At 40.3% G+C, this 15,491-nt stretch overlaps 1 protein-coding gene across 1 annotated transcript in view; it reads right to left on the bottom strand.

Moving 5' to 3' along the window:
* LOC142735665 (synaptopodin-2-like) overlaps positions 1 to 15,491 on the bottom strand; it is a 79,895-nt gene that overhangs the window by 33,392 nt on the left and 31,012 nt on the right. Inside the window, exon 4 of the mRNA XM_075849605.1 lies at positions 2,212 to 2,223. Coding sequence (XP_075705720.1) covers positions 2,212 to 2,223 — 12 coding nt within the window. The remainder of the gene's footprint in view (positions 1 to 2,211; positions 2,224 to 15,491) is intronic.

Here is a 15,491-nt window from a genome sequence, read left to right as displayed (position 1 = left end):
GATGAAGTGATATTTTTAGTGTCCTCTTAATCTTGTGACTCATCTACTGATGTGATGAACCATCAGGTAGGTGTCCAAGGGTAGGCATCAGTAGTGCACAATCACAGCCCAGTACAATTGACTCCACATGGATCCCCGCAGATAATTTTGTGCCCCAGGTGCCTGAATTTACTGCGACTCCAGGCATCAATGTAGATACCGCAGGCTTCAGTGAAATGAACTATTTCCAACTGTTCTTCACGGATGACCTTGTGAACTTGATGGTGGCGCAAACAAACGACTATGCGGAGCAATTTATTGCCCGCAATCCAAATTGTTATTACGCCAGGCCCCATAAATGGACTCCCACAGACCACTCTGAAATTCGCAAGTTCTGGGGCCTTTTATTGAGTATGGGCATTACCAAAAAACCCACAATACGTTCATATTGGAACAGAGACATCCTTTATCATTCCCCTCTTTTTATTTTTTTGCCATGCCCTGGACCTGTTTTGAAAGTCTATGAAAATTCCTTCACTATAACAATAATGATGAATGCCCACCCCCCAAACGACCCTAAATATGATAGAATCTATAAAGTTAGGCCAGTAGTTTACCACTACAACTTAAAATTTAGTCAGGTCTATACCTTCCCAAAAATGCCTAGCAGTGGACGAATCCCTAGTCCACTTTAAAGGAAGATTACACTTCCGCCAGTACCTGCCAACAAAAGGGCTAGGTATGGCGTGAAGCTGTATAAGGCCTGCGAAAGTGTGTCCAGGTATACACTGCGCTTTCGTGTATATGAAGGGAAGGATTCGAAGATCGAGCCACCAGATTTTCCCCCTGTCCTGAGAATAAGTGGGAGGATAGTATGGTATTTGCTCCACCCCATACTGGACCACGGATACCACTTGTATTTGGAAAATTATTACAACAGCATCCCCTTCCTGAAGTGCCTTGCTGCCAGGAACACACTAGCATGTGGCACAATTCAGCTAAATCAAAAGAGTCTCCCCAAGTCCTTTTTAGAACAGACATTACGCCGTGGGGAAAGCAGGGCTGTTTCCTCAGAAAATCTAATGCTTGTGAAATATAAAGACAAGCGTGATGTCTTTGTTTCGATCCACCCCATTCCCAGCCAGAGGAGCCACAGAGCAGACCATCAAGCCTGTGTGCATCCAAGACTATAACCAATTCATGGGAGGGGTGGATCTTTCAGACCAGGTAATGCAGTCCTACAGTGCAATAAGAAAATCAAACGTGTGGTATAGAAAATTGGCTGTATACCTCACCCAAGTGGCACTCTATAACGCCTTTGTTCTCTACAGAACAGCCAGCAATACGGAGACTTTCCTGAGATTTCAGGAAAGAAATGATCAAATAAATGATTTTTGGAGACCAGGAAGCAAAGGGCAGCAGTGAAGGTAGCAGCACTTCTGGGATCTCCAGAATAATACATGGCCAGCATTTCCCTGGAGTACTTCCCCCCACTGAAAAAAAACAAAAACCCCAGAAAATATGTCGAGTTTGCTCAAGCAGAGGGATTAGGAAAGACACCACTCACTACTGTATGACCTGTCCCTCTAAACCAGGCCTCTGCATCAGAGAATGCTTCCGTTTGTATCACACCTCTGTTTATATTCATTAAATCAAATTTTTACTCCTTCGTTGACATCACATCCATTTCATTCATATCCCCTCGGCATTTATTTTCCAAATTAATTTGATATTCCAATAAAACCACCTCGTCCCCAAAGAAAAAATTAAAAATTCTGATTATACCACTAGATGAATACAGTGCCTTGAAGGGTTTAATTTTATTAAATTAGGTATTTCTCGAACTTCCTTTATGTTCTGGAACCTCTGGATCCAAGTAAAAAGTAGGCCCTAAAAACCTCCTGGAACTGTGTAAAAATCATATATGGAGTATTACTCAACACAAGATGTATATCTTCAGTGGCACAAGCTGGGCATAGCATATTGGGCCCTGAAATGGCATAATGGTGGGAAATTTGCAATTTTCACTTTGCACCATCCACTACACATTAAATTCTGGAAAAGACCAGTTGGTTTAAAAAACGCACTAACTACCTGCAAGAATTCCTTGAAGGGTGTAGTTTCCAAAATAGGGTCACTTTTTGGGACTTTCAACTATATTGGCACTTCAGGGGTACTGCAAATGAGACATAGTGCTCAAAAACCATTTGCGCAAAATCCATGCTCCAAAACTGTGTAACTTCCCTTCTGAGCCATACCGTGTGCCCAGACAGCAGATAATGGCCACATACGGGGTATTGCCCTTATCAGGAGAAATTGCATAACAACTTGTGGGGTGCTTTTTCTTTTATTATCCCTTGTATAAATGAAACATTTGGGGATAAAGCAAAGTATTATTGGAGAAAATGAAATTTTGCATTTTAACGGCCCAGTGTTTATAACTTCTATAAAACACCTTTGGAGTCCAAATGCTCACTACACCCCTAAATAAATTCCTTAAGGGGTTTAGTTTCCAAAATGTGGTCACTTCTCGGGTGTTTCCACTGTACTGGTACCTCAGGAGCTCTGCAAACGCAACATGGCACCCGAAAACCATTCCAGCAAAATGGCACTCCTTCTTTTCTGAGCCATGCCGTGGGTCCAAACAGCAGTTTATTACCACATATGGGATATTACCGTAATCGGGTGAAATTGCTTCACAAATGTTGCAGTGTTTTTCTCCTTTATTCCTGTTTTTTCAGAAATAAAGTAGATTTTCGTCTTCACAGACTAACTCCAATAAATTCAGCATAAAACCTGTGGGATCAAAATGCTAACTATACCCCTAGAAAAATTCCCTGAGAGGTGTAGTTTCCAAGATGGGGTCATTTATGGGGGTTTCCCCGCTGTTTTGGTCATTTCAGGGCGTTGCAAACGCGACATGGCACCAAAAACCATTCCAACAAGATCTGCTCTACAAAATCCAAATGACGCTCCTACCCTTCTGAGCCCTGCAGTTTATTACCACATATGGGGTATTTCCGTAATCAGAAGAAATTGGTAAAAATGCTAACTATGCCCCTGGAAAAATTCCTTGAGGGGTGTAGTTTCCAAAATGGGGTAACTTTTAGGGGGTTTCCACTGTTTTAGCACCACAAGACCTCTTCAAACATGACATGCTACCGAAAATATATTCTAAAAAAAAAGAGGGCCCCAAAATCCACTAGGTGCTCCTTTGCTTCGCAGGCCTGTGTTTTAGTCCAGTAGCGCACTAGGCCCACATGTGGGATATTTCTAAAAACTGCAGAACCTGGGCAATAAATATTGAGCTGAATTTCTTGGGTAAAACCTTCTGTGTTACAAAAAAAAATGCATTACAAATTTCACCTCTACTTTGCTTTAGTTCCAGTGAAACGCCTAAAGGGTTAAAACACTTTCTGAATGCTGTTTTGAATCCTTTGAGGGGTGCAGTTTTTAAAATATGGTGATTTATGGGGACTTTATAATATATAAGGCCCCCAAAGACACTTCAGAACTGAATTGGTCCCTTTTGAAATTTTCTTGAAAATGTGAGATATTGCTGCTAAATTTCTAAGCCTTGTAACGTCCTAGAAAAATAAAAGGACGGTCAAAAAATGATGCCAACATAAAGTAGACATATGGGAAATGTTAACTAGTCACAATTTTGTGTGGTATTACTATCTGGTTTACAAGCAGATACATATAAATTTAGAAAAATGCTAATTTTTGCAAATTTTCTCTACATTTTGGTGTTTTTCACAAATAAATACTGAATATATCGACCAAATTTTTTCACTAACACAAAGTACAATATGTCACTAGAAAACAATCTCAGAATCGCTTGGATAGGTAAAAAAAATTCCACAGTTATTACCACATAAAGTGATGCATGTCAGATTTGAAAAAATCGGCTGTGTCCTGAAGGCCAAAACAGCCTGTGTCCTGAAGGGGTTAATATAAGAAGATGAAGGAGGCATATTAGCATTATTGATTAAACAGCCCTAACTTTTTGTAAGTTCTCATGATAGTTCAGCCATACTGCATACAAATTTTGGCATATCACGGGAATTTATTAACCTTTCTACGACAAAAGGGTCGAGAAGTTAAAAATTAAAATAAAAAAAGGAAAATGCGCTCACCTCACTACGTTGTATGTGATGAAGCACTGATGAACGTCAAATGCTGCATCGCATATAAGGCCCTGACACTGCTTGGCTGCAGGACCTTGTTTGAGCCGCAGCATGCTGAGGGGGCCTGAGAGGACATGGTGGGAGAGGAGGAGCGGTAAGGTGAGTATAATTCTTTTTTATTTTATGTCCAATGGTAAGGAAGGAATGGATGTCGCGGTTGTTTCACGACAATTGTTGTGACACATTTATTAAGAGCCATTTACCTGTTAATAAATGTTTTGTATCTTACTCCAACTTTCCTTATATTATGACCGGCATATGAAACACCGATCTTAATGAATGTCGCCCATTGTGTTGTCAATCGAGAGCTTCCCTAACAACTGTAATATCGCTCAGATTGTCCAGGAGTTTTGGGAAATAGGGGGGACCTTCTGGGCAAGTTTCCTGCAAAGGCAAGACTCTGACAGGAGTGGTTAGGAAACATCATCAATGGGAAAGGAAGTGACATGTGAAAGGTCACTTGTTGCCTGCTCACATGTTATTTGCTTGTGTAGAGCAGAAACACACTGAAGCAAGAAAAAAGTTAATATATTTTTTTTTTTCAAACATGCTGGCTACAAAATTAATAAAAACCACTCTTGCTGGCACAATTAATTGGTGTCGTGTGGTGTTGTGTCGCGTCATTCAAGTCGTGTTGTGAAGAAAAAGTGTCCTAAAGTTAATGTGGACAATAACAGGATTGCTGGTCTGCAACTTAGGAAAGAAGATTTTATAATTGTCAATTTATTTCTCCTATATACTTCACCCTCTGTTTTACCTTTTTAACTATTAATTATATACCTTATTTTGAAGTTACCATAAATATTTCTGGTAAATTTTAAAGAGTAACTGTCGTTTTATAAAACTTGTGACATGTCATAGAGACTGGTCAGAAGTTTTGATCGGTGGGGGTCCAAGTGCTGAGCCCCCCACCGACTGCTGAAATGAAGGATCAGAAGCGTAAAACCGAGTGCAGTGCACCTTCAACTGTAATGGGATAACTTCGGCTATTTTCTGCTCTTCTCGGAGAGGCTGGGTTAGCTGAAGACAGGCTCAAAGAAGTCTATAAGCCCATCTTCAGCTAACTACGTCTTTTCGAGAAAGACTAGACCCTACAGCAGGGCTGATCTATGATAGATTAGCCCTGCTGTAGTTTGTAACCCAGTTCCCATGGGAACGCAGCTCCTCATATAGGAGATTGCGTTCCTGGAAACTGCGCTAATGTGTATTTAATTAGTGCCTGCACCAAAATGTCTACACTTTATTACAAACATGCTGTGACCGTTACTGCTATATGCAGTCCAGAGTGCATTGTACCGCTACATGCAGTCCGGAATGCCATCCACCACTATATGCAGTCTGAGGTGGATTGTACTGCTATATGCGGTCCGGAGTAGATTGCACCTCTATATGTGGTTGTTATATATACAAATTGCTATATGCGGTCAGTGGACTAACACTTTCCCTTTTTGCTATAGATAGAACAAGGGCAGTATTCACACTTGCTGTGATGACTGCAGTTAACTGATACCCATATGGGATAGTACTGGTCACATTGCAATGTCACGTGGCACATGGCCAGCCCAAACAGGAAGTATGGCATATAAATGTGCATGGAGACGTAGAGTAATGTTATGCAACAGCACTACTAATTTATTTAAAAAAAAAAAAGAAAGGGGACTCCTGATTGGTGGACACATTACAAGGCACAGGTGCACTTTAGTTGGTTATTAAATGTAATATGCACTTTATATGCTTTGTATATGAATGATATGTATTTTATTAACCCCTACCCTCTTTGGCCACTTTTGACCTACCTGACAGAGCCTCATTTTTCCAATCTGACATGTGTCACTTTATGTGGTAATAACTTCGGAGTGCTTTTACCTATCCAAGCAATTCTGAGATTGTTTTCTCATGACACATTTGACTTTATGTTACTGGTGAAATTTGCTCGATACATTCAGTATTTAATTGTGAAAAACACCCAAATTTAGGGAAAAATTTAAAAAAATTGGCATTTTTCTAAATTTAAATGTATCTGCATGTAAGACATGCAGTTATACCACGTAAATGTGTTGGTAGTTAACATCCCCCATATGTCTACTTTAGATTGGCATCATTCTTTTGAACATACTTTTATTTTACAAGGCAATTTCTCACATTTTCAAGAAAATGTCAAAAGGCTATTTTTACAGGGTCCAGTTCAGTTGTGAAGTGGCTTTGAGGGCCTTATATATTAGAAAGTCCCCATAAGTCACCCCATTTTAAAAACTTCACCCCTCAATGTATTCAAAACAGCATTTAGAAAGTTTCTTAACCCTTTAGACTTTTGACAGGAATTAAAGCAAAGTAGGGGTGAAATGGACAAATTTTTGGATCAATTTTTTTGTAACACAGAATATTTAACCAGACAAATGCCACTCAATATTTATTGTCCAAGTTCTGCAGTTTTAGCAAATATCCCAGATGTGGCCCTAGCATGCCAATGGACTGAAGCACCGGCCTCAGAATAAAGGAGCACCTAGTGGATTTTGGGGCCTCCTTTTTATTAGAATATATTTTAGGCACCATGTCAGGTTTCAAGGGCTCTTGTGGTGACAAAACAGTGGAAACCCCCCAAAAGTGACCCCATTTGGGAAACTACACCCCTCAAGGAAATTATCTAGGGGTATAGTGAGCATTTTAACTACACAGGTTTATTGCAGACATTATTGGAAGTAGGCCGTGAAAATTAAAATCTAAATTTTTTCAAAGAAAATGTAGGTTTAGCTAATTTATTTCTGACTAAAGGGGAAAAAGCACTGCAACATTTGTAAAGCAATTTCTCCCGAGTAAAATATTACCCCACATGTGGTCATAAATGGCTATTTGGACACACGGCAGGGCTTAGAAGGGAAAGAGCGCCATTTGGCTTTTGGTGCTCAAATTTAGCAGGAATGGTTTGCCGAAGCCATGTCGCAATTTGCAAAGCCCCTGAGGGGACAAAACAGTGAAAACACCCAAAAAGTGACTCCATTCAGAAAACTGCACCCCTTTAGGAATTCATCTAGTGGTGTAATGAGCATTTTGACCCCACAGGTGTTTCATAGAATTTATTAGAATTGGGCAGTGAAAATAAAAACAAACCCTTTTCTTCAATAAGACGTAGTTTTAGCTCAAAATTTTACATTTTCTCAAGAAATAAAGGAAAAAAAGAACCCCAACATTTGTAAAGCAATTTCTCCCGTGTATGGCAAAACCTCATTTGTGGCCATACGGGTGTAGCCATCTTTAACTTGACTCTGATAACTTGCTGCAGCGTGATAACACACAACAAAAGCCATTGAAAAGTCATTGAAAAAGTCAAGATAAAGGCCACTGTGTATTTAATGCGTTAAAAATCAAGATAAAGACGGCTAAATCTGTAAACTGCTGTTTTGGCACACGGTAGGGCTCAGAAGGGAAGGAGCGGCATTTGGCTTTTGGAGTTTAGATTTTGCTGGATTGGTTTCTGGTCACTATGTCGCATTTGCAAAGCCCCTGTGGGACCAAAACAGTGGAAACCTCCCAGAAGTGACCCCATTTTGGAACTACACCTTCAAGGTATTCACCTAGGGGTGTAGTGAGCATGTTAATCCCGCAGGTGTTTTGCAAAAATTAGTGTGCACTCGATGTTGCAGAGTGAAAATGGGATTTTTTCATAGATATGCCAATATGTGGTGCCCAGCTTTTGCCACCGTAACAAGACAGGTCTCTAATTATTATGCTGTGTTTCCCGGTTTTAGAAACACCCTACATGTGGCCCTAATCTTTTTCCTGGACATTTGACAGGGCTCGAGAGTTAAAGAGTACCATGTTGAATTGAGGCCTAATTTGGCGATTAACAAAGTATTGGTTCACAATTGCAGAGGCTCTGATGTGAAATAATAAAAGAAACCCCTGAGAAGTGACCCCATTTTGGAAACTACACCCCTCAAGGCATTTATTAAGGGGTGTAGTGAGCATTTTTACCCCACAGGTCTTTTCCATAAATGATTGCGCTGCGGATGGTGCAAAGTAAAAATTTAGATTTTTCCCTAGATATGCCATTTTAGTGGCAAATATGTTGTGCCCAGCTTGTGCCACTGGAGACACACATCCCAAAAATTGTTAAAAGGGTTCTCCCGGGTATGTCGATGGCATATGTGTGGAAGTAAACAGCTGTTTGGGCACACTGGTGGGTTCAGAAGTGAGGGAACGCCATTTGGCTTTTGGAGCATGGATTTTGCTTGGTAGTAGCTTTGTTTGGGTATTACTGGTATTTCAGTTTATAATGTGGGGGCATATGTAAGCTGGTCAAAGTACATCAGGGGCATAGTCAGGTGGTATAATAATGGGGTAAAAAAAACCTATAAAATAATCCATAGATGTGTATTTTGCTGTGAAGCAATCCTTTCTGCACAGGCCAGTGTCGCACTGATAAATTATGTACTTCCTTATCCCCCTTTTGGTACACACTCCGCACCTTTGCAGTTTGGGGAATTTTGCTGGGAAGTGTTGTCCTGATATAATACGGGCACCCTCGCTTCCAGCAGATATATTCGGGCCCTACCCTTCCTGGTTCCCTCATTTTAGGGCCTCGATAAATCGCCTCTTGAAACAGAAGAAATGTTCCCCTCGGGCCTGCACAACTGCATATTTTTATTTCCTGACTTATTGGAGCCTTAACTAATTGTATTTTTTGATAGACGTAGTGGCTGTTTTATTACGCGTCAAGCTGTCGTTTTTAATTGGTACCATTCTGGGGTACATGCGACTTTTTGATCACTTTTTATCCTATTTTTTGTGAGGCCAGATGACCAAAAAAACTACAAATCTTTCATTGTTTTTTAGTTATTTTTATACAGCGTTCACCATGCGTTATAAATTACATGTTAACTTTACTCTGCGGGTCAGTACGATTCCGGTGATACCAAATTTATAGCACTTTTTTTGTTTTACATCTTTTTGCACAATAAAATTACTTTTGTAATCAGAATGAAATTTTTCTGTAGCCATCTTGTCAGAACCATAACATTAAAACATTTTCGTCGACGGAGCTGTATGAGTTGTTTGTTTGCGAGACGAGCTATAGTTTTTATAGGTACCATTTTTGGATACTTGCGACTTTTTGATCACTTTTTATTCCAATATTTGTAGGGCAAAGTGACCAAAAAACAGAAATTCTGGTATAGTTTTTTAAATTAGGCTTTGCCTCCTGGCAGGGCCTAATCGACTTCCGTAATGGTAGAGCAGGAGACCATTGTTAGACCTCCTGTTGTCATAACAGCAGTCGGCAGCCCTGCTATCGCATGGCGGGCTGTCGATCAGCTAGCAACCTCTAAGATTCAGCGATCGCTTTCGATCGCTGCATCTAAAGGGTTAATGTCAGGGATCGGAGCAAGCTCTGGTTCCTACCATTACAGGTGGATGTCAGCTGTAACGTACAGCTGACATTTACCGCTGATGATGCCGGCTCAGCTCCTGAGCCGGCTCCATCTTGCCGTCGGCTACGGAAACCTTTCAGGCCCAGTATTAGGCCTCCAGTTGCCTTTGCAGCCATCAGAACCCTGGCAATTTCATTGCTGGGGTGCCGATGAGCTGCAAACTCCCTACAATGCAGCGATCCCTTTTGACCTCTGCATTTAAGGGGTTAATGGCGGGGATCGAAGCTAATTTCGGTCCCCACCATTACAGCTGGATGTCAGCTGTAATACACAGCTTCTGAGCCGGTGTCCATCATTTGTCGTATGGATACGGCAAAATGCAGGAAGCACTAGCTTTCCATGACGTATCCATACGACAAATGTCGGGAAGGGGTTAATACTACGTGAAGCTAACTAATTACTACTGCATTTTGACAAAAATGGATGACACTTTGCACTCTAATATTACACTGATTGTGTTGGATGTATATTGATGTATACTGATGTATATTGATTGATAATTAACTTTGTTACTTTTATATACCTGGTATGTAACACTTAATTTCTTGAGAAAGGTTCCTGTTTGACCGAAACGGTGCATCTTTGAATAGATTAAAAGTCCACTTTACTTTGCATCTGCTGGAGGGTAGTGAGCTGGGGATAGCACCCGCTACTGCTACTACAACTGTGTTGCTTTGGATTTTCTGGATTTGGTAGTGGGCTGCGGTATCCGGTATCCACCCTGATGGCCGCAAGGAATTCCGGGGAGAAAAACCGCACCAAACTGTGGTGCGGTTTTATGCCAGGAATGTCCGCTACAGAAAACTGCTAGCAGGCCGGCCTCCTGGGATGACGTTTCATCTCATGTGACCGCGTCTACAGCCTGTGATTGGTTGCAGTGGTCACATGGGATGAAACGTCATCCCAGGAGGCTGTCCTGGAGAAAAAAACACAGACTTCTGGGTAAGTATAAGATTTTTTTTTTCTTTGAATTGCGTTTTTTGCGGTGGAATCACTATGATTCCGCCGCAATAAACGCAACAACTGCTATTTGTTGTGGGTGTTACCTCCCCATTGAATTCATAAGGGAAAACCCGCAACAAATAAGCAGCATTTACGCAAATACAATTGACATGCTGCGGAATAAAACTCCACACCGCAAGTCAATTTCTGAGCGTGTTTTCCGTTCACTATTTACGCAGTGTGTGGATGAGATTTGTTCTCCCTCATCCACTTTGCTGCCACTGTATTATGCTGCGTATATTATGCAACGAATTCCGAATTTACGCAATGTGTGAACTGACCCTAAAAACGTTTTCATTTTTATTTTATTTCCATTTAATTGCAGTCTGCAGGGTGTTTTGTAATGCGTGTGATCCCTCCCCCCACCACCACCACCGGTCCGTGGAAAAATGGTCTTGCATGAAAGTGGTCCTTGGTGCAATAAAGGTTGGGGATCGGTGCTATAGATGACACATACATTTAAGACACTAAGCCGAAAGGTCCAAGAGAGATCAGTTGTGGTGGCACTCGAAGAACATATGAAAATGTACTCTATTACTAAGTTCATTATTCACTATTTTAGGAACACAGAAGGCTTTTTATAAATCTCAGAAAACCCATTTACAGTGATAGTCAGTATACTACTAGTATCCCATTCAGTTAACATGACAAAATGGCTGATCTAAAAGAAGCATGCACTAAAAGAAGATGCAGGAGACAGAAGGAGAAGACAGGAATAGTTTTTAATGCTGGAGTGAAAAATACAGCAAATCAACAATGGAAGTATGAAAATGCGAAGAAGGAAAAAGAAACAGAATGATCTTCTAGTAAATACAGGGGTGTAACCGGTGACATTTTGAGGGGGGGGGGGAGGCTATAGGATATTCAGTTCCCATAATGAGTCGATTGCTCTTCCATTACTGCAGGATACCTTTCTTTGCTAAGTTATGAAACAAGAATTTTACCAGGGGTGTAGCTGTAGGTGGTTCAGAGATAGGAAAAAAAAAAAAAAGAGATAGCTGTCACACCCAGTAGCCGATGCCTGAGGGGGTCTAAAGGACCCTCTGTCACACAATAAGACACCAGTGTTATAAATGGCACATAGTAGGTGGGGGGCTCTGTTACAGATTTTGCATAGGGGCCCAGGAGCTTCAAGTTACCCCTCTTAATAGTACCATAATAGCGATATTTACCAATTTACACAATAAAGGTATTTTTCCTAGCTGGGCTTTCACACCAGAGAATATCATCCGAAGTTACTTGAAAGCCATTGCTTATATATGTAACTCTAAATGCAGCACACATACTCTTGCTATGAAATACAATCTCTTCTCTAACTTTAACCTGGCCCCAAAAGGAGATGCTCACTCACAGTCACCTCTGGAATTATATTGAGGACAGACATCTCTGCTGATATGAGGTCTTCAAACTCAAAGGTTGACATAGTACGGTTGGTAAATTCCAGAGACATGACGAGCCTCCTGCATTGTTGATTACTTAGCTTCTTTCTCAAGTGGCTGGAAGTGGCCCTAGTGCTTTCTGGAAGCAGCTGTACATATGATAAGGCAGCACTATGGTGCACTATCATGGTGTGAATAGATACTAAGGATATTTCAAAGGGTAATTTGCCAATTAAACGAATCACCAAAATCACCAAATCAAGGACGTAAGAAATCGGGAGATGGCAGATACCACCACAGGACAGAGAAAAGCACTTGACTTTAAGATATACAGTGGATGATGGCATCTACTCTACATAAGTGAGCTAAGACCTCATTTAATAGTATGATTCTACTGTACTAAACACAATAATAATATGGCAGTCAACTTGGACTTTTGTGAGCTTTATAAAAGAACATGGGGGGAATATTTTAAAAGCTTTTACGCCAGCTTACTGGCATTAAAAAGTCACACATTTTGGCACACACCATATTTACACTAAAATGTGCAACTTTTTACTCCCCTCCCCACTTTTCTAAAGTGGATAGATAAGAGGTTGAGGTTTAGTAGAGGAGATGGGGCCTTCAAAAGAACAACAGATTTACCAGAAACTGGTGTAAAATATGGCACAAATCTACACATGCCCATAGCAGGCATAGAATTGCATTTCTGTCGCACGAATACGGCAAATTTATTTAGGAGATGTGCAGCTCTTATTAAATTAGGCGCATTACCCGCTGACTTAGATTAATTTAAGACTGCCGTTTCAAACGCCAGTCTTAATATATTCCCTCCATTGTCTTATTTTCAGCTTAGATATGAAGAAATCAATGATTACAGGTAATAACACTGCTTATCTCACTATCTTACTAGACTTGGCGTTAAATATCAGGGATACATCCATGTTACTAGAGCCGTTTCTAATTTACTAGTATAACAAAACCAACAAAATATAAAGTGAAATAAACACTTTAGAAAAAATAATCATAAAAAGTGTATGAAAGCAGCAAATTGTCTCATTGACCTTGTTGTGTTATCAAGATCTCTGGTTTAGGATTGTAATATAGTATGGAGGCTGATGTCAATGATCTATGTGTATAAATATCTGTCTTCTACGCTTATGGGCTCCAAGAGCATAGGTACTATAAAAGTAGCGCCTGCGGCTGCTACAATGTTGGGCTCACTCAGATAGAGGTCCCTGCTCACCTTGGCTCTAACCCCTTTTTCTATTGGTGTAGTGAATTTGTACATGGCTCATCTATTCCACTGTGGCTGCAATGTTAGCAAACAAAGGAAGAACCAACTATTCTTAAAGGGGTTTTCCCATCAGGGACATTTATGACCTATCCACAGGATGTCATAAATGTCAGCTAGATGCGGGTCCCACCTTTGGGACCTTCCACCTATCTCTAGAATGGGGCCCCATAAACCCCGTTCTACCTCTCTGTGTTGCGTCTGAAGCGACCATGAAGACAATAACAGCGTAACTCGCTGAGCTACGCTGTTTCCATAAATCCCATAGAACTGAATGGTATTTACGGAAACAGCGTAGGTCACATTCTACGCTGCTTCCGTAACTGCCATTAACTACTATGGGAGTTACAAAATTAGCTTAGATCAGCGAGCTATGCTGTTTTCTTCTTCATGGTCAGGAATCACACGCTTCAGCTGCAACACAGAGAGGTAGAACGGGGTTAGGGGTCCCCGTTCTGGAGATAGGTGCTGGTCCCAGAGGTGAGACCCACATCTATCTGACATTTATGACATATCCTGTGGATATGTCATAAATGTCCCTAATGGGAAAACCCCTTTAAGGTTAAACCACATTTGTCATCTCCAATATATAGGGGAAGTGGGGGTGAGCATACAATGGGTTGTTATGTCCTAAGATTGGTGGTTGTGATGGTATGAGCCAGTGCCAGGAGGGACCACTTCTCCTGTATATACTAGCCTAATAAACTCTATACAATGAAATGCAGTTTCAAGTTGGTCTGCACTTCACATGTTCGTTTTACATGACAAATGTTGGTTAAAAGGTTTAGGGGGATTTTGGCATCTATCTTGTGCATGATATTAAAGTGCATTTAAATGTAAAAATAATGTATTTGATTTTTTTTATGTTTGTTATTTTCTTTGTAATGCTAGTATACGGTCACGCAAGACAATGAGAACCCTTGATGCGGGTTGCAAGCTTGCATATTTTGGATCAATTATCAGCTAATGCCTCATGGTTGTCATTTTTAGTATTTCTGCAGGATACAGTTTGGCCTTGTGATGTTGGGGGAGAATGGGGACTCAGTAATTTGTGTAATGCACTTAGAAGGTGCTGGCCAGCATCGGTGGAACTGTAAGCCAGCATGGTACCCTACACATAACTGTGTGATTGGCACCTTATGGAAGCCTTATCTGTGTGCAATTATAACACTAAACAGCCTCCCCCTTCATGGATGATAGGTGTGTAAGTAGATGTTCATCAGTATTTTGCACCTGTGCTACCTCCGGATATAGATTTGGGGCTTGCTTGCATCCTGACGGGAACAGGTGTTTTAACCTGTCTTGTATCGATCGGTAAGTATAGGTATTTTTCTGTGAATTTACTGTATTCACTTAACTTCATATATGGTGATATCCTGCTTTTATTATTTTGAGGTTGCATTCTTATGGTGTTATTTATGTTGTAAAACTTGTAAGAAATTTAACAAGTGACTAGAACTAACATCAAAATAAAATGAATGGCCAGCAATGATTGGGAGAAATTACTTTCTGCAAGGTGAACATACATGTGAACAATCTCTCTTTTGTCATAATAGGGTTTACTACATTAAATGGCGGCTGAAAAATATAATCAACTCTTCAAACCAACTAGCCCTTTATACAGAAAAGTGTAGACGCTTCCGTATATTAAAAAAAAAGGCTCATCACGAGCTGTGGTAGCTAATGCTGGTTACAGTTATAAAAGCAAAAAAAGTAAAATGTACAGATAGGTGTGTAACTATAAAACTTTCGGCTAGTAAAAAAAGTAGCGTTCATCAAGTCATGATGTATATTCATAAAATACTCCATATTTGCCATAATCACAAGATGGCCACAGGTAATCTGGGCTATTTTAGTGAATTCGCAGGAGCTTTTCATAATAGTTACCCCCATCAAATGTTGCTTCATAACAAAAATACTAAATACAATACATTAACTGAACCACCCACCGTAGCCTATATATAAAACATACTCAACATAACCATAACTGATGTACTCTCTCTTACACTTTCATTCATTCATTCATTCATTCATTCAATATATTATCTCTACATAGCTAGAATTGGAGAAGCACATCAATTTCCAGGTGCCAGTCCAAAAATGTAGATTTCTAAGACTAAGACAACAAATGGGATCTGATATCTCATCTATATTGTGCATGATGCTATCTATGACATACTGTACATTTGTCTAGTACATTTTTATGAGAATAAATAAAATA

The sequence above is a fragment of the Rhinoderma darwinii genome, chromosome 1 (genome assembly GCF_050947455.1).
Source record: "Rhinoderma darwinii isolate aRhiDar2 chromosome 1, aRhiDar2.hap1, whole genome shotgun sequence".
NCBI lineage: Eukaryota > Metazoa > Chordata > Amphibia > Anura > Rhinodermatidae > Rhinoderma > Rhinoderma darwinii.
Note: the sequence above shows the minus strand (reverse complement) of the source record. Positions and strands in the feature narration are given on the sequence as shown.